General features: G+C 42.4%; 1 protein-coding gene across 11 annotated transcripts in view; it reads left to right on the top strand.

Moving 5' to 3' along the window:
• Positions 1-3,017: 3,017 nt before the first annotated feature.
• ATP2B2 (ATPase plasma membrane Ca2+ transporting 2) overlaps positions 3,018-25,238 on the top strand; it is a gene marked incomplete at both ends in the record, with an annotated part of 158,148 nt that continues 135,927 nt past the window's right edge. For all 11 annotated transcript variants that reach the window (XM_082288990.1, XM_082288982.1, XM_082288981.1 and 8 more), the window contains one exon: positions 3,018-3,216. In XM_082288990.1, the coding sequence (XP_082145116.1) occupies positions 3,018-3,216 (199 nt within the window). The remainder of the gene's footprint in view (positions 3,217-25,238) is intronic.

Raw genomic sequence — 25,238 nt, 5'->3', positions numbered from 1 at the left:
TGGAATGCAGCCTGAGTATCCTGTTCCACGGGATTAGGGAGCTGCATTAGCGGGGAATAATGTCAGTCGCGCTCTGTGCCCGCTGCGTTTCACCATCTGCCTCTCAGAAACGTGAGGAGGGGTTTCCCTGGTGGCACGGCATTAGGTGAGTCATGAGCAGCACAGACTCCCAGTGATTTGGTTTTGAAGCTCTGGAGGAAGCCTGAACTTCATATTTGTTGTTTATTGATTAATATTTTATCGGAGGTGAAATTAAAGATTAAGCAGGTAAATGACTCATGCTGAAAAGCAACAGCACTGTCTTGCTGTGGCTGACAAATGACAATGGATTTCTAAGAATAGGGGAAAATATATTAATTTATAGGGATAGCACAGGGAGCCTAAAGAGATGCTTTGATTGAGAGGGGTGGACACATCCCACAGAAAGATCATGGAGAAAATGGCTTTGATGCTGTGTTTAGTACCCTTTGCATCACAAATGAAATTGGTAGATGGTTCTCTTCAGAAAATACTCAAAATTGTCTTTTCTCTGTGGTGTCATGGAGCAGTTTAAGAGCAATTTTATTTTATTGGAGCAATGTTTAAAAAGATTTTTTTATTAGAGCGATGATTTGCTGCGTTCTTTTTTTCTTAAAATCATGGCTGTTTGAGATGCCCAGATTTCAAAACCCTGAACTGCACTTAGGAACAGATTTAATTATTTTTTTTTCTTACCACTGGAAGTAAAGAGCAGCCTGTTATTTATATATTATCAGCTAGTTGTTATTATTACCGTTGCCTCAGTCTTTTTGACAATCAGATCTCAGTCTGCATTTTGCTGTTGCTGACAGAGACAGAGCTGGGATGCTGCTGCTGGGAAGGAGGAGCACGCTGGCAGCGGAGGCCGTGGCGATTCGCTGCCTCCTGGGATGAAACCTGCCTGACTGGGCATCTGTGACATTTCTGGCCTGCAATTTTTTCCCAAATAATGCTGCAGGCTGATGCTATTTCTGTTCAGAATACTGATCCATCCTGTTTACAAACAGCCAAAGCAATAGCGTGAGTAAGGCCTTTTCTTCCTGCTGTATATGGAATTACCTAGGGATGGATTGAGGCTGATCAGTGGCCAAGATACAGGCGTGGAGAGCTGAGCGTGGTTCACCATCTCCTGCTTGGCATATAAAGGCCTTTTTGAATTGCTCCTTCTCGTTTCTCTTCGTTGTTTCCTGTAAAATCATTTTGTGCTGAAATTCTCATCTCGTGAATGGGAAAAGCAGTGTGTGAAAATGAGGGTGGCAGAAGTTCTTAGCACTAGAAGATACATCAGTAAACAGGATGGGTGGAAGAAATGTGTAGGAATTGGCCTGTATTTTGATTGTGGTCTGCATTATCATAGTGAAACTCATGCTTCCTTTGTTTTAAAAATTTTTCCTCCACAGAAATCAAAGGAATGTTTGGGTTTGAAACTGTGAAGGAGAGGGCTGGTAGAGGTTCGCTTTTGCTAACTGAGCAAGGTAGCTCCAAATTAGTGCTCACACAGGCCTGATCTTTGTCACTGCAGAGCAATGGCAACGTCCTTAGCAGTAGAAATAGCGAAGCTACGTGTTGTGTCAACTGTAATTGGGTGGGAGATTAAAATTATTGCACAAATATAAAACCAGGACTTGAAACACATTGGGCTCCTCTTGATGTGCTTTATCTGGGCACTTGCTTCCACTGGGGATTGCTTTGCCTGGGAAGTTCAACGTGTGCCCTTTGCCTGTGACAGGTTGGTCAATCTTTAGGCTGCTGGGGTGCCCTTTGAAAGATCTTTTTTATTATGAAAACTATTCTGAGACCTCTAGATTAGACAGTGCACTCGCACTAACCCGCTTGAGGCAAAAAAGAAACCTTTAATCTCTGTTAAAACTCTGCGTGCCAAATATAATAGCTGGTTTCAGCAGTATTTAAACCAACTTCATTAGAATATGGGAAGGGGAAACGGGTTTTAAAGGCTGGCTTTAGCAAGTAATCAACTGTCTCCCAGATGGTCCAAATGGGACTCACTGAACGCTGCATGGGGAAAAAAGAAAATAAAAAAAGGGAAAAAGAAGAAGAGAGAGCCCAGCACCATCCTGTGTGTGTCTGTGCCTGCTGGTGACTGGGCTCAGGGGAAGGGACCTTGTGGGTGCCTGGCCTGCTGAGGAGCAGCTCTGCCTCTTCCAATCCAGACATCCTGGTGCGTTCAGGCTGTGCTCACTTGCACAGAAGGCAAGGCAGCAAGATGTAATGTATTTAAATATATTCTGCATTTGTCATGGTGGCTTTATAGTTTTTCCCCCAGTTTCATTGCCCTTGCTCTGAAAAACAGTTTTGCTTTAACCCATTACAAAAACTGATTAACCAGTTTTTAACCTCCGAGCCTTATCAGGGAGCCTTTGTTTTGGTCAGAGAAGCCCAGGGTGGCTGTATGGAGCAGAGCACATACTGGGGGGGCATCCTGCACGCCGGGCTAATCGCTCACTAATTAATATTCATGACTCATCTCATTTAGCGGCTGCTCTTGGGACTCGAGCAGTGCTGCTATTGGTGCTCGAGGTGTGGAGAGCTGTAGCTGAGGCAGAGCTGGTGTTATCCTGGGGTGGATGCTGCCGACCTGCAGCACCTCCAGGACACCCCACCGTGGAGCTGCGCGGCTCCTCTGAGATGCCAAGATCCGTTTGACATCCTCTCTGTCCCGCGTTGTAATGAGTCCTTTCTGCTTGTTCCCAAAGGTCCAGAGGAAGAAATGACCATGTAGATTCTACAGCTTGGGTGCAACATAATGGGAAATGGTGAATGGAGTGGAGCTGGTCTGCAGCCTTGAGAGCAGCCGTTCTGTGACCTCCAGTCAGTCAGGGACACCCTCCACGCCAGAGGCATCCTCCACGTCACTCGCCGGACACACGCGGGATTCTTTTTAATTTCTCCGATTGGAATTCAAGATTCCTCTCCTTCAATTTTTAAACAGTTTTAAGATTGTATCAACTACAACGAGTGGAGCAATATAACCAGCCACGATGGGTGACATGACAAATAGCGATTTTTATTCCAAGAACCAAAGAAATGAGGCCAACCATGCAGGAGAGTTTGGGTGCACACTGCAGGAACTGCGCTCCCTCATGGAACTCCGAGGGACAGAAGCAGTAGTAAAAATTAAAGAGACATATGGGGAAACAGAGGGGCTCTGCAGACATCTGAAGACATCACCAACAGAAGGTAAGCACTTTTCACTTTGCTTGAGTTAGGGGACTTAGTGTAAATGCTCTCCGGACACTGAAAGAAAAAGGTTTTGATTCAAACCTGAACAGAATTCTCATGGTGTCGCCATTGTTCCCAACAATAATAGAACAAGAGTCTTCTAAGAAAGAAGGTAAAGCAGCCCAACTATAGCTAAAGCTGGCATGAGAGTGAAAGGAGTGCTTTTTGTTCTAACAGCTACATGCATTAATTCTTCCTTCTTAAAATGACACAAAAAATCAGCATGTTTTAGGCATTGCAAAGAGACTTGAACCTCTGCTCTTGGGGGTAAGAAGGTGCAAAGCAGTTGCTCCAAAACAGCTTCTAGGTTTTTGGACATCTTGAGAGTATGAAATGACCTTTTGAGATGCACATTACTTTACTTGTGTAGATCGATATATTTTTTATATTTGTAGATAAGTTAATCTTCACTTAGTATATTACCATAGATAATTTTGCTTAAATCATCAGTTTGTGATTGTATCAGTGTTTTTTATTAGTTGGACTTCTGTTGTGTGTAGAACTAAACTCCTTACTTTCTTATGTTTAATAATACCAATCATGACTTTACAGGATTTATTTTTCTAAGTGTTTTTAGAGTCTTCTACCTGATAATCATTTATTAGTCTGGTTTCCAGTGCCTATACCAAATATCTCCCTTAATCAATAAAGCATTGACAATGGTGGAATGTTTCCCTCTCCTCACACAGTTTTCTTGATCACTAATTCTTTCTCTTTAAGTGCAAGTAAAATTCTCTTTCATTCTAAGAATTCTATTTTTGTCACTGTATTTTCATCTCCAAGCAGTATTAACACTTTTGGAAATTACACAGTCTTTCAGTCTATAATATTTCTGCAGTCTTGTAAAGTAGCCAAGATGTTCATTTTAAGTTCTTTTCTTTTTCAAGAAGATAGAAGTCTTGGCTTTGTTCCATCCTCTTCTTTCTAAAATTAATAGTTTAGTTACCTCCTCTGTTGAAATGCCTCAAAGTCTGGAATTATTGGTGTGATCATAAACATGTCAATTGTAGCATGATACTGTAAATTACCCCAGCTGAGGGGTCCCAAGGGAGCAGCTATCAGTGTCTCAGCTTCAAGAATTCCATGTTTGCAGAAAGTCAGAGCTGAAGTGTCTGTCTGAGCCGAGCTCACGGCGGTGACTCCAGTCAAGTTTTGCCAACTCATTCTAGTGGTTACCTGGTCAATGTGAACTTCAAGGGAGATGTTAATTGCATTATGTGTTCAATTTATGACATCAGGGAAACTCAATTCCTCATCTCGGAACAGAGTGTATGGATCCAGCAGCGTGGCACGCTGACTCCAGCAGTAATCTATATCTGATACTGCAGATAAGGTAACTTTCCTCCAAGCATTACGTGCACTTCATCACTTGTGCATTAGGGAAAAACCTTTCCAGCTTCAAATGGCAATCAGCATAGCCTTGGAATTGTGAAGACTCTGCTGGGTTTTAATTTTCAAGTAGATCACATAATAGGAATTCCCAGTCGCATGAAGTTTGCATCTTACTTTTAATTGTTTTGCTTGGAAAAATTCTCTGAAATATGTCTTGTCAAACTTGGAAATTTTCACTGGAGAGAAAGTATCCATAACAGAGGAACTTTAAAAGTTTATGGCAAATATAAGCTTATATTTAGTTCTAAGTCCCAAGCCATTGTTTTTCTTGGCTCCAAGCTCAGTGAAGAGGATATTCTTGAAGATATGACTATTCTTAGAGGAAAGAAACATGATCATTTCATATGTGGAAATGGAATTCTAACATCAAGTAGACATGATTTGCAATTTAATTATTGACGTACTTAGTTTTATCTTTTGATATCTGCAGCAAACTGTGGATTCCTCATTGAATACCTTTATGGAAGGTAATTTTTTGCTACAATTTGCTACAACGCCTGAAAATCGCGTTTCCAACCAGGCATCGTTTTTGGTGACGCACAGTTCACCAAACTTCCTTTGATTTTCATGCCTTGGTGTGTTGCACATCTTACACGGTTTTATGGGAAATAATGGCGTAAGAATTACTGCAGGGCACTTCTTTCAAGAAACCAAACATCTGAGCAGGAGTCCTGAGTGGCTGTGAAACAATGAAAAGGACCTGATCAGAGAACTTGGTTCTTCCCTGCCTTGTAAGCTCTTCCAGAATTTATCTTCATGAAGTCCTTGTAATTTTGTGGGATAATGGCTGAAACTGTTACTGGAACAGAGGAAAAAAAATGTTTCCTGGCAGCAGGGACATGATAATTCAGTAAAATGTGGTCTAAGCTGAACTTATTGGTTTATTTAGAAAGTGAGAAGTAGTCATGAGCTCAGAGTTGACTCAATTCATTTCCCATGTTAATATTTGATGTCCTGCCTATGGATTGGTGGGATCAATCACACTTAGAAGTGCCTTTTGAAACAGTTTTAAAGGCCTTGAACTTCTCAAGTTAAGATGTCCTATGTGTAACTCAGATGTCATTGACATCGTTGTGAGGTTCATTTCCCAGTGACCTCCTGTCTCAATTCAGTGTGGAGCTGGGAAAGTCTGCTGAATGTTGAGTAAAATAATATTGGCATGCTGAATGAATTAATAATATTGTTATGGGTTACAAGACTTCAGTCTCTCCTTTAAGTTTTCTTTGATTGCTCCTTTAGCCGTAGATGCAGTGGGGATCCCAGCTCCCAGTTATGCCTGAGGGATTTCCTGCCTTAAAGTGATTATATTATAATGAAACGCTCCCATTTAAGTGCTCATCAAAAGAACTTCCCCAAAATCTATGGAAATAATTTATATGAAAAAATACACGTGCTGACTTGAATTTTTCTTAAAATTATTTATATTCAGACTAGTTTCACTTTCATTATCCTAGAAATACCACATATAAGCAGAATCTAGCCCTGTCACTTTGCAAAACAATGCTGAATCCCCCCTTGGGCAGAGCTGGGCTGAGTTGTATAATTTTCCATGCAGTTGGAGTCTCCGAGGCCCACTGGAGCTTCAGTGATACCTTATAAAGGACAGCTGGTAAAATGGGATGAGTTAGTTAGATGAATACCAAACGAGACTGGAATCCACCCTCTCCAACACTTAGCTATATTTCTGCACAATTTTATATAATACCCTCCAATTTACAGCAAGTTTTTCATCTCCTTTCCCTTATTAAAATGTTTATTTCTTATCGGAGTATGTCAGTGAATTAACTTCCAAGATTTTTTGCTTCAAATACTTGGATGCTGTAATTTCCAGTGTGTGCAAAAAGTGAAGAATTCACTGCCTACAGAATCATGGAATACCCTGAGCTGGAAGGGACCCACAGGGAGTCCAGCCCCTGGCCCTGCGCAGACACCTCAACAATCCCACCCTGTCCATCCCTGAGAGCATTGTCCAAAGGTTCCTGGAGCTCTGGCAGCCTTGGGAGCTCTGTGCCCATTCCCTGGAGAGCCTGGGCAGTGCCCCAGCCCAGTACTGTGATGCTTTTTAAATTTCTATATGAAGGAAGTACCTTTCCGTGGTGGTATCTGTGCAACCACACCCCAAGCCAAGAGCTCCAGAAGGTGTCACACGTTGGTGATGATGTTACAGCACTACAGAAGAAGTTTTTCTGTTGGTATTTAGTGGATACAGAGCTGATTAAGGTTTTAGAAATGGGCTGGTGGAGTGTACTGGGGGAGAACATTTCAGCTTTGTTTTTTTTTTTTTTTTTCTGGCTGTGGGTCTGAGGATACTATGAGAAGGTTTTATGGAAAGGCACAATATCAATTAACAGTTAACTGATAAAATTTCTACTGTAGAGGCTGGCTTTTAAATCATCACAGCTGCCCTTAGCTGAGCTACCAGAGAAGTTCTCTCTCTTTTCAAATGCATGTTTGTTGTGTGGAGGATATAGACAGAGTATCAGTTAGGCCAGCTGTGGAGGTGTGTTTATTTTTCATTATTGCAATCTAAAAAGTCTTTCATCAATTTAAAGACGAGGTAAAAGACGGAGAAAGACTGAATGCAACAAAATTAACCAGCTGCTTTTAAATGCTTGTTAGTTTTGGTTCCTCACACTTGCTTCTATAAAAATACACCTTTAATAACTTAATAGTCTGTTTGGAAGCTGCTCTTGCTGGTTCACACTGAATTGCAGTCAGGTGCACCACTGTGTTCAGTCAGCTACAGCGATGTGAAGAATTTGGAAAGAAATTGGGAAAGGAATGGAAAATACTTGATCCAGACAAATAGAAGTTTAAAAGAGAAATATAAAATAATTGATTCTGTGATTGTCAGAGACTGAGCTTTATAAAAACACACTGTCAGAATAGATGGTGCATGTAAAGAAATTGGTGATAGCATCATTTTCATTGTTAAAAGAACATGCTTGATCATGTATAAACCATTAAATATTGTCCATAAGTTCAAGATCTTCTTACATTATTTTACATTTAAGGTTAGGATGGATGTTATTTGATTGACTTCATAATTTTTTTTTTAAAGCAACATTGCCAGCTCTCTGGAAGTAGATTTTAAGAGTTTCTTTGTGACATTGAGCTGAAGTACTTCGGGAGCCTTCAAAGCAGTATCTTAAAAACCCTGTACAAGCAGACCCGCTCATCGTCTCTCCGGATCACCACACTGACTAATTCCTCGTCCTTATTTGTGGTGTCAAAACATCTCTTGTAGTTCAGGCCCATTTGTCAACCCCCCAGGCCAGCAGCCAAGCTCCAAGTACACTTCCAGCCCTTATTTGTACATGTTCTCCCCACACGGAAGGGTTGGTTTGAACAATGAAAACAACCCTGGCCATGTAAAAACCCCTCAGCATCGTCAGGGCCAAGGCCTCGCAGGGTTTTTTCCTACCTCACATGGGAAAAACCCCACGGACAAACTAAACTCATATTTCACCTGGTTGTTCATGCAGTGCTAAGCATGTCTGAGCTGGTGGGAACTTGGATAATTTGGCATTTTGCTGTGGTTCCATCAGTGGGCACTGGCTGCCCCCCGAGTGCCCCAGCAGGCTCCCAAGGATCTGTGTTTGGCAAAGGCAAGAGGCTGGCTAGGAAGGAAGAGGGTCCTGCGTGCTCCTTCATTTGGAAATTGCAGTTGCAGAACCCCTCATGTGTATCCCAGCTGGGTTTGTTCCCTCTGGAGAAGAGAAGACCCCAGGGAGAGGCCATTGCAGTCTCCCAGTATTTGAAGGAGGCCGATAAGAATGATGGGGAAAAACTTTTTAGCAGGACCTGTTGTGAAGGAGAAGGAGGTAATGGATTTAACTGAAGGAGAGTTGATATAGATTAGATATAAGGAGAGAATTTCATACGGTGAGGATGGTGAAACACTGACTCAGGCTGCCCAGAGAGGTGGTGGATGCCCCGTCCCTGGAAATGTGCAAGGCCATGATGGGGCTCTGAGCAGCATGACCTAGCTGAAGATGTCCCTGCTCTCTGCAGGGAGTTGGACTGGACAACCTTTAAAGGTCCTTTCCCACCCAAATAATTCCATGATTCTCTGCCTTTATCTCTGGGGGAGCCAGAGGGGACTCCTTGGGAAGAGTGGGCAGCACAGGCTGTGCGCAGGGGCTTCCCTTCTGCACCCTCCCCGCTGGCACCCAGCGACTCCTCCTGCCCCTGCTCTCCACAGGGAAAAGCCCTGGAGCACTCGTTGTTTGTGTGGCTCTTTGCAGCTCTGTTCTGTGGGGAAGTGCTGGTCCTAAGTCCCATGGAACACCATGGTCACAGGGGGCCTTTCGGGACTGGGAACAGCTGGAAAAGATCGAGGCGAGATGGTTGTGTGTGAATGACTCGTGGCAGGTTTGCTTTGGCACACGGGGCTGTCTCAGTCCTGCACAACAGGCCTGGCCCAGCTGTAAGGCTTGGCCTAAGGGAGGTTGTATTTGGCTCCTGTGTCCTGATGTGTCTGTGGGCCAGTGCCAGGCAGATGTGCTGCTCCAGGGGTTCCTGCACTGTGCTCCTGGGACCCACAGGAGCTCTGGGTTTGGGAGGAATGGCTCTGTACATTTGACAGTCCTGCTGTAGGCAGCATGTTATATTTCCATAAAATCACATCTCCGCGCTCAATGATTTGAAAGGGGTGCATGGAGCTTTCTTGGCAATGGCAGTTCGTTTCCTTATCTACTATTTCCATTGTTTGTATAATGGAGCAGCAAACATTCTTCCAAAGGTTACCCAAACATAAGCATCTCAAATGAATGGCTCAGATTTTTCTCTGTGATAAGTCCAATTTCATTGCTCATTTTGTTTCTGGGTTCTGGCATGTCGTTCCACTTGCTGATTTACTTTGGCTTTGTTCATGTACTTGTGGAGAACTAGAGAGAGAGATATTGCATGATGCATTTTCCCCATAAAGTTTTTTAAAAAAAAGAGATACCTGCTCCTTTGAGAATCCTAAATGGCTTGCAAAAAGGTTCTCTCTGGGTAACAGGCAGTGCTTTAAAGTAAGGCCAAGAAAGGCAGAAAGTGAGTGAGTGTCTTCTGCTTTTTCTATTAGGCAGCATCAGAGATTTTCTGAGCTCGGTGATGATTTATTTATGTGATTACCCAGGACATCATCTTCCTCCCAATGATTATCTTATCTCAGCAGGTGCAACACTTAGAAAGGAGGCTATTTTCGTGCAAGCTGAATTCCCCTTTCCCCTGTAAAACAGTGCATTAAATACATGCAGGCAGAGAGTACTGACCACAGACATACATTCTGCTCTTGTACCTCAGGTTTAAATGAACAGAGTAATAAATGGGTGTGAGATTTTTGCACCTATTCTGCACAGGACTAGTGTTTGTTCGTTGTAGTTTAACTCAATTACAACTACAGTGTATCATAAACCAAAGGAAAACCTGGCCCAGTAACTTTCTGTTATTTTTTCCTCTTTGCAAAGAGATTATCACAGGTCAACATTCTCCATAACATGTTGTGCCCCAAGTTTCTCCTTGATCTGAATGCAGTGATGCAATACAGTGAGTCAATGCCTTTTTGCTGAATTAATCAATGATGGAAAGTGTTGCCATTATATGGGGCTGTAATAAATTGATAAACTTGTAATCTCATTCTTAGGAATGAGAGTATGAGTGTGTTGGCATAATCAGCTCATTCATTGTGTGAGAAAAAGATGAGGCCAGGCCTTCAACATAATGGGCACAGTGTGCATAACGATGGGGGAAGTGATCTTTGTATTCCATAAAAGCTACGTCAGATGTGCCAATGGCAAGCTGGGATTACGGTGGTGGTGTTCCTTTGGAAAAAGGCAATTAGGCCTTTTCTTGGAGGATCAAAAAGAGGTCATTCTGGGCTGGGGTGTCAGAGTGGCTCCTGTGCTGGGGAAGGCAAAGCTGGAGGCTGGATCAGTGATGGCAAAGAAAGACCTGAAGGGAGGGGTGGCTGAAGCGTTTCCTTGGTGTGTCCCTGTGCTGGGGAGCCTCTGTGAGGGCAACAGGACTGCAGAGGAAAACATCCTTGGGGAATGCCTCCTTCCTGTTTTATTGCAGGGCTCAGGAGTCCATAAATATCTATAGACTGTCAGCCTTGAGTGAGAGCTGATTTATCTTCATTTTGTTCTTGTTTTGAGAAGGCTGCAGGAAGAAAGCAAAGTCCATTACAACAAATGAATAATCCAATCGATGGAGCCAGTGTGCCCTTGATGGAATTAAGCTTTGTCTTTGCAGTGTATCAGAGACAGAGAAGGGTTTTTGCCTTATTTTGTCCATGCCCTATGAAAACAAAGAGTTGCCATGCAGTGGTTTTGTCCTGTTGGGACTGGCCCTGCTGGAAGAGCACAGCTCTTAATCCATTGTCTCAGCTGACACTTACAGGGTGCAGAAACCTGCTCCCTTTAAAGGGTCATCTTAAAATGTAGAGATAAAACAGCGACTTGAATCTCTGTTAGGTGTTCCCAGATATTTTTTTTACCAAGTGTCACTGCCAGCAGCGATGCTGCTTCCAGCTGAACCATGGAAATTGGGAAATTTTGCTGCTGAAGTCTTTGTTAGGATCGCCTGTGGGTTGGACAGGTGCTGACAATGCCATTCCTCACAATAATGAAATGCTGAATTTCATTTTTCTTTCATTCAGCATTGCATTTCTGTGTTTTCTATGAAATAGGATTGTGTTATTTGTTTTGGATAAAATGGGGCAGTGGCTTCAACATGCAAGTCTCAGCTCAGCAGCCCTGCAAGTGGAATTAGCATGATTAAATGGTCATTTCTCTTTTGAAGAGAACTTTTATCAACAGACCTGGGATAAGAACAGTGTTAGGTGCAGTAATGATTTCCTGCCTCCTGTGCCTTTTGCAATTACTACTCACCCCTCAAATCTAGACTGTTCAAATTTACTGTTTCCATTTGTTTTCCAAGAAGTCAGAGGTTGGTGTTTGACATGCCTGTTATTTATAAAGGTGAGTGGAAAATAAAGCCAAATATGTATTTTTGGCAGGCAGCTCAATGTGCTTCCAAGACAAACATATCTGCGTTCCCTCAGTGCTGACTTCCTTTCATGTGGTACACTTGGAGTTTCTGTCTTGCCTTCTAAGTATCTCTAGAAATTATTTCTCCTCTGTCTCCCAGAGGCTTTTTTTCACATCTGTGTAGGTGTTCTGGAAACTGTGCTTGAGATCCTGAAAGGTGTAAGGACAAAGCAGCCTCCCCAACATCCTGAAAAGCTGATGATTACCTCAGACATAAAGAACCTGTTTTCACAGATAATAGATGACATTCTCTGGCACAGCTTTCAGCAGGGTATAGTAACTTCCTTTTTAACTTTTAAAGAAGGAAGAAATCCTTTCTGAATGCTCATTATAAATCCCATTCCTTGTCCTTGCCTTGGAGCTGGAAAAACAATGCATTTCAATGTCCCATCCTAATTGCCAGTCCAGAACTTGGCAACACAGCCACGGATTCTATTAAATGCAGAGGATTTCAGTTGTGTAATAGAAATAGCTGGGTGTATGGAGCTGCTATTTCTGTAACAATAGCATTTACTAGCCCTTGTTTCCTCTTTGCTTTCAAATGAAATTCTTTGGAGACTGCAGATACTCTTTTGCTGTGTGGCTTGTGAGCTGAGTCAGTTCTGCTAAGACTGGCAAACCTGAGCTTCCACAGGCTGTGCTGCTCCTTTGATTATTCCTTTTGCATTTTGTGTCAATCTCTCCTCCCCGGCACTTTCCACAGAGGAACGGTCTATTTCAGTGTGAGGGCAGCTTAGGTACAGTCCTCTGAGGTACAAAAAGTCTGAAATATGAGTGTTGGGAAGGGAAAACCAACCAAATTTATGGAGTAGTTCAAAAGCTGTCATGATTCTTTTTCTCTGATTAGCATTGGAGATGAGGGAAAATAGGGAATAGCTCACTCCTTTACAGGTGTGCTTCAAAAGGTGAGCTTGCCCTTGAAGGAGGTACAGAATAAGAGAGGAGAATTTTCTTAAAGCGTCCAGTAAGTACCCCATGAACTGCAGCAGGATTTCACTTTGCCTCCATAAATGAGGGCACAGCTCCTCTGGTGCTACAGGCTGAATGCTGCTTGTTCAGGACCGTGGCAGCATCAGTGTGGAAGTCAAATGTGTGGGAATGCTGTGGAATTGCAGGGCAGCTGAGTCGTTATAATCTGAGCATAAGCATTAGTCTGGGCACCTCGGTCAATTGTTTCCTTAGACAATACAGCAAATCCACTTGGATTTTTTGCACCATTTTCCTGGCAGTCTCAAGTGTTTGCCTCAATTTGGAAGCTTGGGTGGCCTTTGGGGACACCGTGGGTTTCCTTGGGTTTGTCTCACTTCCGTCATGTGTTGGCCCCCTTCCTTTCCCTGCACAGGAGCTCAGTTTTAAAGGATCGAGCATTCTTTTCTGAGCCATTCCATTTTCTCTTTTCTAGTTTGCTTTTGCTTGCTTTTTAATTACAGCCTGAAGTGGTTTTGCCTTCATTAAAAAGGCCCTACAGTAATAGGAATTGCTGCATTACTATTTTGCCAGCAGGGTCATGACTGTTGTATGGTTTTCCATGGATAGCAGAGGTCATCCAGCTTGATGTCTGCAGCCAAAATCTCTGCCTGTCCTTGAGCTGTAGTGTCATAAGTGACTTTTTGACTAAGGCACGGACTCTATCTCTCCCCACAACTTTTAGCCCATGGAAACCTGGGAGAAAATCCCTCCTGTTGGTGCTAATGAATCCAAAGAGTGAAGAGGCTGGCCAGGTCAGAACCTGTGATTTTCACTACTCAGATTGATGAGTTTTTACTGAGAGAAAAACCTCAAAAGGCTTTAAAGCCCCCCCTGTTTCCTGCAGAAATATGGTGTAAACTTGGAAAACTATGGAAGCGTTCAGGTCTGCCTCCCCTGCTGGCTTTGTGCAGCTCTCCCATGGGGGTGCTGAGTGCCTGGGCTGCTCCTTTGTTCCATTGTTTTCTCAAGCCAGTGAGTTTTTGGGTGTGTGCGGCACTGCAGGGACAGTGTGACAGAGCTCACCCTGCCTCCCTGGGGGTGTGGAACGGGTGCCCATTGAAGCATTCAGAACAATTTGCTTTCCAGACTTCAGACACAATAATCTGAGGGGACCACAGCAGTAAATTGTGGGTGATTATCAGTGGTACAGGTGCATCAAACAGGAGCGATAATGGCACCAAAATCCTCCAAAAATGGGGAAAAATAACAGTCCCTAAAACTCTTTTTTTAATGCTCATAAGACATTACTTCCTTCTTGACCAAGAGGTGAATGGCTGACAAAGTCCCAGCTCCACACCAATGCTGATACAAAACTTTTTTGCTTATTTATGCATTTTTAGCAAACAAAACCATTAATATTCATTGTTCTAAGTGACATGATTATCTTCATTAATTAATATTCTCTCCTCTATTGGTTATTGATATTTTGCTCTTCATACCAATTTGGTCCCCATTCTTTAGTCCTTTTATCACCTTTTTCTCCAGCTTTCCAAGCCTTAATCTCCCCTGTATCTTTGGTTACTCCAACAAAAGTCTGTGAAGAAACTTAACTAGTGCTGGCTAAAAGTGGGCACTGCCTGCAATTAATTAAAACAACTAATTAAAAATTAGTTAGAGTCATGATTTCCAACAGTTCAGTGCTGTGTGAGACTGTTAACGAGAGTTGTAGTTGGCCCTAGGAAGATAAATGTGCTTATTTTTTGGAGCCTTGTCCAGCTGATGGTACTAAGCTCTGGGTGCTGAATGACTCTACAACTGAATTTTTAAAATTTACAGATAGCTAAGGAAACTGTGAAAATGTTGCTGGGCTTGTTCACAAGGGAATCTCAGTGGTTGTGTTTACAGCTCATGTGCTGCAACCCCCAAAGTAAAACCCACAACCTGAACCCTCAGAAGAGAACCCTCATCCAAACCCATGGTGCACACTGAGGGATGTGCAGAGTTTGTTGTGTTAGCAGAGAAATGAAAGAGTTTTAGTTGAGGAAGTGCCAAAGGTCAGTCATGTTTCCTTCAATGAGCTGTCCCTGCTGGTTTGCTTGTGTTTAGTGCTGCAGCACAGCTGAGTTTAGTTGCTTCAATAGGAAATATCAGATGGCAGAAGTCATTAAGCTCAAATTGTCTGATTCACTGTTTTGAAGTGACCCCTCAGCAGAGGACAAATACACCCAGCTCGTTAACGTGTGTGTGCACCACTGCTCCAAAACACCACGTGCAAGCTGAGAGTGAGCTGGGTTCATGCTTGGGTTGGATGTTAAATAAATGTCTTTGAAGAAACAGATTTTGTGCTTTCAGCCCTGAAGAGTGTGCATGGTGAGAGATCTGCAGAGCTTGAAAAGATTTAAAAATAACTGTTTGAGCATTTGCAACAGATGAGGGCTCTCAAGGTAAAATCAGTGTTGTTTTTTTTTCTTCACCAAACCTAGATGTTATTTTTAATTCCTGATGTTAATCCTATTTAACAAGGCTATCACTGTGGCATGTTTTGCCATGAGATGCTGGCAGTTCTTTTTGCTGCCCCACTTTTCCCAAAGTATCTATGCTGACATGAATGTCTCTGCAGCTCACAGCTTAAAATTACAGAGAAAAATCGGGTGGGACTTGCTGTGGGGTGGCAATCCATGCCATTCCCTGGATGGGAACATCTTTGTGTCTGCTCTTCTGCTCTCTCCTGTCAATGTTGCCACGCTCAGCAGCTGCTGCAAGGGACACCTCACCTTCTCTGTGGGTGTGAGATGTCCCCGTGGGGACATCCAGCCCTGCTCTGGAGTCACTTCAGCCGCTGTTTCGGGTGCAGAGGGCGCTGCTGGCATCCTTCCCTGGAGAATGCACCGGGTGCTTCTGCATCTCTCCTGTCCAGTCATGTTCGTGTTGGAACAGCAAACTGTGTTCTGAACGAGGGATTTGCAATTAAAGCCCTGAATCTGGGACCCAGTTTGCAATCCCCTGGATTTCAGTGTGATTTAGGGAGACTTTCCTCCTCTCTTGCCTTTATTTTGAGCCTCTTAACTTGCGCTGTTGCTTGACAGTCCTGAATTTTATTTGGGGGGCTTCTTCAGCTTTCCTTAAATCTTCCTTAAGAGATTCAGTTGCAGGAGGTTGCCATGCGATCTTCAAGAGAAATTTTTGGCAGCTTCGTTTAGATTTGGGGGATGGAAGGAGGAGAATAGCCTGTTTTCATTTTGAAATATTTTGCATAAGTTCATTCTATTATTAAAAATTGATAGCACATCTTTGCTGCCTGGGACTGCCCAGGACAGTTGTAGCCTTGGTGGATTGCAAGGACTGGTGGTGGCTGACAGGAACAACAAAAATCTTAAGCTATGTAATGCCTAGGAGGTATTTATTCATCTTGCAAATTATCCACGTTTTCTTGTGTTACTGAACAATTGCAGATATTGGCACGAATGGTCAGTGATAGAAATGTTGCCTTGAGAAATCTGAGTGATCTAATTGCCTTGTTATGAACATCTTAATTTTCCACATTTAAAATTCAGTATAATGTTCCCTCTTGTGGACTCTTCCATGTCTGAATTTATGCTTACAGACAACCTGAAAAAGCAAGTATCAAAATTCTGTTCTGTTGTGATTTCAGACCAAAGCATTCTTGGTTCAGTTTTCTTTGCTTTTTTCCATTATCCTTTGATTACAGTATCTTTGCAGAGACATCTTTCTGTTTTGCTCAGTTGCTTTTTGGTCTATATTTGTTTGGGGTTCTTTTTGATTTTTTTTTTTTTTTTGTATTCTACTACTTCCTAATGGTCTTAAAGATCTCTAATTTTGAATTGCTTGTGAAATAATCCTTGTGGCCTCTTCTATTGACTGAGGTACCTCTCACCTGCAGTCTTTGGAGGTGAGCCTGTACTTTCAAGTATTGATCAGGCCATGCCAGGTATTTGTCCTGTTTGAACTTGGCCCTTTTGGCAGAACTGCATCTGCTTTATCTGCTCTGCCCTATTTTTCCTGTTTGAACTTGGCCCTTTTGGCAGGGCTCTCTCTCCCTTATCTGCTTAGGTTGTTCTGCAGGATGGTGGGGATCAGTTGAATATCCCTTGTACAACAGGGTGATTGTGGCTACGTTCATTCTTGGCAGCAGATTCCGTGTTGACTGTTCAAGACAAATAGTTCAGGATGACTTGAGATAAATCCACCTGAGATATTAAATACAGTTGATAACACAAGGTAGGTGCATTGAATGAGGAACTGGATGGTCTTCTGGAAATGGATGTACCAGTTTCCAGTAGAAACGATTTTAAGGCCAGCAGTGATCTTCAAACTGGGCTTGTGGCTTTAAAAACAAACAAAAAACCCCTACCCCAAACCCAAATTAGAGTGATTTTCATACCATTTCAAATTAGATCAGATTTTGTTTCTGAATCTTTGAAAACAATTTAGGTTGCTCTTTGCTGGAAAGGCTGTCAAGAGAAGTATTTATATAAGAAATTAATTTTGAAAACTTCTGCTTGTTTTCACTGGGTGAGATAATTAAATGTAAAAGTTACAGGCTGGAATTCAGTATTTTAAATGACAGGAGAATTGGTTACTTGTGTTTGTGTTTCCAGACATGCAAGAATTGGGTTTTGTTCCATTCTGTCCCCTGACTTAACCCTTATTTTATTCACATCAAAGATGAAATATCTATTTTACTTTTGGGCATATCACAAGAGTTTTCAATGCTTTCTAGAAAAGATATTATTAATTTAACATCTGGGGTTTATGACAAAGTCTTTTTGACAGATAAACTTTTATAATATTGTTAAAATTAATGCATTTTGGTGCTTTGACTCTTTGGTCAAGTGCAATAATCTACCCACTCTAAAAAATCAAAATGTAATTATTAAAAAAAACTAGTTGTTAAAATACTTTCATATCATGATAATTGGCTTTGATAGGAACAGATTGAAGGTGATAAGATTTAATATTAGCAGATACTCTTCTGTTTAAAATATCTTTATTTAAAGTCAACTCTTCCCTACTTAAAACTTCTTGAAAAGTGCTCGAGGTAATTTTGGTTTGAGAACTGGGAGGAACTCTGGAATGACAATTTATGGAACCTTAATCAGTTGTGCTGATTAATCAGTGTGTAAAGCCAAGGAAGCCAGGGAGTATTTCTGCTGGTGAGCAGAGACATTCTCACAAGACTTCTTTACAAATCCAAGTTTAGAGCAATGCTCCTGCTTTTCCCGCATCACAGCAGACTAATGGTACCCAACTGATAAACACAAAGCGACAGGAAAAAAAAATAATTTAAAAGTAGCCAGAAGTGTTTCAAAATACCCCAGCCTGTAGTACTCTGGAAGTGTTATAAAGGTTGGGGAAGCAGGAAAGGAAGTGTTAGGAAGTGAAAGTGAAATGTGTGGGTAATCCAAGGATTCAGGCGCATTGCTAACCAGAGGAGCTGCGTGAGCGTTGGTAGCGCGTGCTGGCAGGAGTCAAGACCAGATAATAGTGTGGCAATGGAGTGTGAGGCTGGGGACAGAGCTCCCTCACTGGAGAGCCAAGCACTGGTTTGTTCAGTAACCCACAACTCATTAACGGGAGCTGCAAGCAGCGCTAATTAACGAGCACGGCCGTATCTCACCTGACGTGCTCGATATTGAGTCGGTGCGTGCGAGTAAGGTGAGCTCGCAGGCAAAATTAATTAATGCATTCATCCCTGTTAGCAAAGGTCTCGTTCTGCAGCTCGTGCTGCTCTGGGAGGTCTTAGCAGGAAATGTGATGGCAGATTTCATCTCGCACCAGTTTTGGTTCCTGCTTGGCTGGGATTTATGGGGTAAAGCAGCCCAGTTTGTGCTGAGAGCCCACCATTTGCATGATCTTCTCTGCTGTAGGTGTAATCCATAGAGGGAAGATTGTTGGGCCTTGGGTTGGTTTGGTTTTTTTTTTTAATGTTTATTTTGGGGTTTTTTTTGTTTAACATTAAAGGCAAAATTGCATTCCCAGGTACAGCCACTTAAACATCTGGATCTGCCCATGGGTTTGTAGCCATGGCCAGTGTTAGGACAGCAGGGTCCTGAAGAGTGAGTGAAGTTCAACCCAGTAATCTCCACTGCTTTTAACTGGCAGCAGTGTTGCCCAATTTTTATTCAAATTAACTCTTTAGGTACAGCAGGGCTGGCTCCAAGGTGCCAGTGGCTCCCTAGGGATGAGAGAGTGTCCTTTTCCAAGAGGGTTAATTGTTAAATAAAATAACCAGGGAGGCCTGGTCCTTTATGAATGACTCTGTTTATACTGCTTCAAGTTATGAAAGAATTAATTCACTTGGATCTATTACAATTTCCAGCTGGAGTCTGCTGCTCATCCCCCTCCTTTTGGGAGGTGTGCTGGGAGTTCCCCCCTAATCCTTTTGAAATGTGGAAGTTCCAGTCTACAGAAATACTCAAAGATTTGACCTTTCCCTAATTCTGAAGCAGTAGCTGATAAATACCACCTTGCCATCACCTGAAGAGCTGACAACTTTATTTCAGTTATTCTAATAAAACAATCCTAAACAACCCAGTTGCCAAAATAAATCCTAATTGAGAGTGATAGAGCAGCAGGTTTAGAAGAAAATTTGTAGGTGTGGGTTAATTGTATCCAAAATGATGTCTGACAGGGGTAAAATGGCCCTTTCTTGGTGTCACGTCGAGTTAGCTTTGTGTGTTCTACTCACTGCAATTTAATGTGCTGCCAAACAGCCTCAAAAATTCTCTTGCTTCCAGTCTAACTTCTCATGTCCCAAAATAGATGCATATTTTTTTTCTTCAACCCAGGTGTTTCTGTTTAGATGGAGTGAAAATTTAATCTTTCACTCAGAATATCTTCTGTAAACACTTATAGTGCTATTAATGTTGTGTATATGATGTTTTAATAGTATCTGACTCTGAAAAGGAACATTTTAAAGTGGGTTTGATTGCAGTTGCTCATCTTTTTCAACCCATTTTCTGGCAGCCCCTCTCCCCTCCCCCCCCCCCCCCCCCCCCAATTTGCAGTAGCAATAATACTTTTGAGAAAGGGAATTATTTAAATACTTAAGAACTTACAGGAACCAGAATTGAAAAGAAATTTTATTAAAAGATATGTAAAAAAATTGGGTGATCAATCAATGAACCATGTTACCATTTCCAGCTGACTAAAAACCTGGAAGATATTTTTATTTGTTTTCAAAGCTTGCAGAAGGAGAAGGAAGGCAGAACACTGGTCATGGGACACAGTGGATTCCCAAATTATTTTCTTCAATGAAAAAACATGAACCACAATTTTTCTAAAGAACTTGGGCTATTTGGAAGACTGTGTTAACAAAATTAACCTCATTTTTGGGGAATACCATGTTTGAAGGAATTGTCTACAAAAATTCGGGTGTGCAGAGAAAGGTTTTAAAATGAAATCCATCTCTGCCTATCGTGTTCAGTGATAATAATGAGTTTGGTTTTGAACAGAGCAGAGATTGTCTCTGCCAAAACAGAGACAGCAATGTGCATTTCAAATGCTGGAAATATTGCCCTGATTTTATAAAGTAGCACTTGCTCCTAATTTAAGTGCTTGTACTTCGTAAGCTTGAGCTGCTCTACAGAGGAGGGAACATATTTTGTTGTGGCTGTTGTGTTTTTCACTCTGACACACAGCAGCTCCCTTGAACAAGGTTCTGAATAAGCTTTTCTGTCGTGGAAATATTGGAGATGCTCCTGAAACTCCAAAAAGAAGATGAAAGGAATTGGAACAAGAGTTAGAGATTTTATAACAGACCACAAAACAACTCCTGGACCAGCTGTAAACTGTAAGCGAGTGAACTGAACCTCTGGGGGTTAATACATGTAAACCTGCATCAACCACCAGGTGAAAACATCGATTTCCATGGTAAGGAAGTGTTCTGAATGTGGGCTGTGAATTAGCTCACACCCGAGTGGCCTTTAGGCTTTTGAGCCATGGGTTTCCATAGCTGAATTTCAAAGCCCTGGCTAGTGTAGAGCATGGCAATAATTCCTAACTCTCCTGTTTTGAGGAGGATCAAGCACAGGTAGTGTTTGAATACCTGTGAGGGGGTCTGCCCTGCATTACCGAATAACCAAATTCTGGCTGGCTGGGACTGTTCCATTTCCATGTGCACTTTATTGTCCTGTAAATGGGAGCCAGACCCATTTACAAAATCCATAGCAGCCCACATGGGAGTGATCTGCTTTCAACTGCAGAGCAACACGGACCTGTGGAGTGATCCCAGTTCTCCAACTGGTGTGAGCCCAGCTCGGGTAGCTCTGGCCTGGCTTGGGAGGAACAAGCATGGATCAGTGCGTGGCTATTTCTGCTTGTCAGAGACACAAAAGGGACCTTTCTGCCATTTAGAGAAGAGATTTTCATCACATGGGATGGACAGGGATGGGGCAGTTGTGGTGCTGAGGTCTGGAGAATTCCCCTACAAATCTAGGCCTTTGGAAAGAGGTTTTTAGAGTCACACCAGCTGTGTAGCACTGGTCTGGATGCTTTGTATCTGAGAAGACTTCAAAGGAAAAGGGGTCAAACTGCACATCTGCATGGCCAGATGATCTGTATGGCATCGCTTTCCAAGATGTTGTCATTTTTACTTTGTGGTTTTGTAGGAAATAAGAGAAGTGCTGGAAAACTTTGAAGTTTTCCAGCTTTCATAGATGCTAATTGTTACAATGGACAAACTCAGCAATGTGGTGATTAGGAATTACTCCCAAGAGACTTTCCTGGAAGAAGAATCTTGTATTTTGACTGTTTTGTTCAGATCATATTTGAAGTGATGTTTTTCATCTGTTCCAAAACTCCAAGCAGTATTGCTTCCTTCTTTATTCCAAGTAACTGATTAATTGCTGGGAATTCTGAATGATGTTTTTCTGAAGAGAGGTGGACTGAGTTTCAGATCTTCATGCTTAAGTGTCCTGCTTTTCTCTCCATCAGCTGCCTCTGGTCAGCCAAAATTGCCCCTGATGTGGTGCCCTCAGCTCCTGTCAGTTGTCTTGCACAAGGACTGTGCCAAGTTGTGGTTTTTCCCTGTAAATGTTCTGTGAGCTGGAACCTGGGATGGTGAATTGTAGATAAGAGCAACTGAGAGGGCTGAGGTGTCTGTTCCCAGAATTTTATGATGAAAAAAATGCCTGAAGAAAATTGTGCCTTTAATAATTGAGAAGGCTGGGTTGGGCATGAGGTGTTCATGGCATGCAGAACATCAGTATTAGTGCTGGATGGCAGGGTATGTCCAGGACAATTTCCACCTGAATCCACCTGAGGAAGCTGCAGGACTCTCCTGGAAGGCAAAAATTGTTTTTGTGAAGTCTTTTCAGAATATCCACTGATTGCAGCTTGGTACTTCTCAGAACTGGGAAGATGTTTTGCCCAGGGTGTGGTACCACAGGGATTGCTTGGGAATCAGGGATTTCACTGGGGGAACAGCAAAGCATTTTTAGTGCCTCTCAAGGTTGTCCACAGCTACTTTGTTTGATCATTCTGCTGTTTTTCAGTCAGGTTTTATTTCTCTATTAATGTTTGATTTGGGGAGATCAGCATTTGCAGTAATTTATGTGAAAAATTTTATGTTCATATCTTAAAATCAGATCATGGGTGGTTTTGGAAGGAAAGTAGAAATGCCAGGTTTTCCACTGAGCTAATGAAGCTACTTATCTGTTAGGATATGAGACATAAATGTTGCTTTCTTTCACACAAATGTTTCTGTTGCTCAGTAAAAAACAGAACCACAGGTCTACGTTTTACTGCAAAGTATGGAATTACTTTCAAGAAGCCATCTTAGCAGTATTGGAAATGAGTGGGGAATAGAACCCTTGTGTATTATTGTTATTAAATGTTATGATTATTAGTCATGGTATCTATAGGCAAAGGGAAATTTTTTACATAACATATTCAGCATCATCATAGTTACCACCAAATTAAGACAGGATCAGATGGCAGTTCCTTTTTCTGGCAGTTGATTTAATTTTAAAGTTTTAATTCTGTACACGTGTAAGATGCAATTCTGGTGAATCCTGTAATATTCTGCTTTTATTCCATGATGTATTCCCCAAATCCTCATTGTTTATAAGCAAGAGGCAGAGCAATATGCCAACAATGTGGTACAGAGGTGAAGAAAGTTAAAGATTCTGTTTCAGTACCTGGGTATTTATCTTTTCTAGGCTTTGTAATAAAAAAGATTATTTGTTCAATTAATTTCCAAGAACAACTTACTATTATTTCAAGAATTCTTAGCTTCACACTGTGTGCAAAATTTTTGCTGAAAGCTTTTTATGTGGAAAAACAATTGCTCTTTGTGCATTAGAATCCATGTTGCACTTGACGATAACAATGTTATCTTTATTAAATTTCCTTGTTATACCTTTTGATTTATAGCCCTTCATAAATCCTCATTTTAAAGCAACCTCTGATCTGGTACTTTTAGTGCTCCCATGCTGATACTAAATTGTGGGCTAAAATAATAGAGAATTCCAGTTGTAGTCCTGAATCATGGGAACTGGAAAGTCTGAGAGATCAGTACTGAGCAGGCAGCACAACGTTTCCTGAGGGGATTCTTTTTGTGGAATTTTAATATCCTAGGACATGGTAATTTTTATTCCTTTCAGTGTTTTTGCTCAGGTGTTAAAAGACGCTTTTCAGGACAAACAGTGAGTGTCTGAGGCCAGGCTCCCTTTGGGTCAGATCCTGCTTTTCACAGTGCAGGGCATTTGGGGCACTGTGAGGGATCTGTGCCTAATCCAGCACAAACCTGGGACTCCTTCCCAGGCTGGGAGAATCCTCAAGGAAGCTGAAATATCTGGACATTCACCTCGGAGTCCCTTGTCCAGCCATGCTATAAATACCTGAACTAGGCCAGGGAAGGCAGCTCAGGTGTCCTGTGCTGGAGCAATCCTGAATATTGATGTGCTCCAAGGCATTTGACAGGGGAAGGGAAGGCTCCAACTGAGTGTCTGCATGAAGGAAACAGGGAATTATCTGTTGCTGCTGAAGCCTTCATCCAAACCAGCTTTATGTCGAGGCCTAAGTGTAACAGGAGAGTTCAGCTTTGAATGCTAAATGAACAAAACAAATGCAGAGTTCCCAAAAGGAAGCAGGGGAGTGCAGGTGAGCATGGAAAAGTTCCGCCCATGGCTGAGAACAGCAGTGGGAGAGGCTCCAGCATGTGCTGGGCATTGCTCAAGGAGGTTTTTCCTACTAGAGCTTTCATGGATACTCGTGAGGGAAAAAGGTGTAGGACTGGGTCTCAAAGAAGAGCTGTTTGTGGAGGACAATTAAATGTTTCAAAATGGTGAAGGAGATGGATTTTTTCCCTACAGAGTTCACAGTTATGCAGGGAAAGAACAGTTATGTCCAAGGCTGGCCACTATTTAAAGCTGGACTCCTTCGGTATTCACAGCATTCCAGGCATGTTCTGCAACAGCTGAAAGAGGAAGAGAAGAGAGAAATTTTATTTCACTGCCTCTAAACCTTTCCAACAGAGGAGGAAATATTAGAAATTGCTTAAAGCGGGGATGAGGTTCTTCTAAATCTAACGAGGAGCTGAGGGATGGAGGAGTGAGGTTTGTGTTTGTCTCCTTTCAGCAGCAGCTGTTCCTGCACGGTGACACCAGTGCTTGTGTCAATACTGTGCTGAAACCTGGGATTGAACATGTGCAAAGCTCACCTGGACACTTCTGTGCAGCCCTCTGCTAAGGAGGATTCCTCATCTCCTTCCCATCCTTCCCTCTGCTCTCCAGTAGGATTTTTTCAGACAGGAGACCCAGTCTATTCTGCAGGGCTTTGCACAGAAACATCCATACTGTTGTAGTTCAAAGAGCCCAACACCACCTCTGTGGGGAGTTACAAAACCAAAGCGCAGGCCCAGGGAGTGATAAATCAGATTTGACTCACAAAATCAAAGCTGTTGGTGCATTGCTTGTCCCGGGTGCATTTTGCTCTCCCCCCCCCCGAAGTCACCAAGCAGCTGCCTTGAGAAACCTGAACATCATCTTGACTCTTTACCAATTTTATTCTAACCTGGAACAAGAGGACAACAAAGGAAAAACGCATGCCTCGGGACAAAACTTGCCTGTTGTCATGAGTTAACAGTTAACTGGTGAAAGAACATTGGAATACTTAGAAATCAAGCTATATTTAGAGTTTATTCAGTGCAGTGGCAAGGTCAGTGCCTCGTCCCCTGTTGCGAGTGCAGAATGCAGAAGGACGAGGGTGTTCCACCACAATTCACAGCTGAACACAGCCAGGAGGCTCCAGAGCAGAGGTGCCCCTGACTGCCAGCGAGGGGAGACTGGCCTTGGAAATCCAGCTGCTATTTGGAATAGAAAGGAGGTGCTGTGTGCAGAAGTCAGGAGTTATCTCCAAGGTCTCTAGGGAAACACTTGCATCATGGTTATTACCAATCTAACTCCAGAGATCCCGCTTGAAAAAAACCAAAAGAAATCCCAGAAAAACCAACCATGAAAGCCAAACCCACAAAGATGCTGCTAGGAAACAGTTTAAGAAGGATGCTTGTGCCTGGAAGTGTTGGGGCTGATCACAAGTGTGCTTTGCTCCTGTTTCTAATGAATTTTATCTTAGAATTCGGTTATTCCAGGGCACAAAGGAAGACAATGTGTTAGGGCC

This window comes from Coloeus monedula (genome assembly GCF_965178545.1).
Source record: "Coloeus monedula genome assembly, chromosome: 11".
Lineage (NCBI taxonomy): Eukaryota > Metazoa > Chordata > Aves > Passeriformes > Corvidae > Coloeus > Coloeus monedula.
This window is presented reverse-complemented; position numbering and strand designations above follow the sequence as displayed.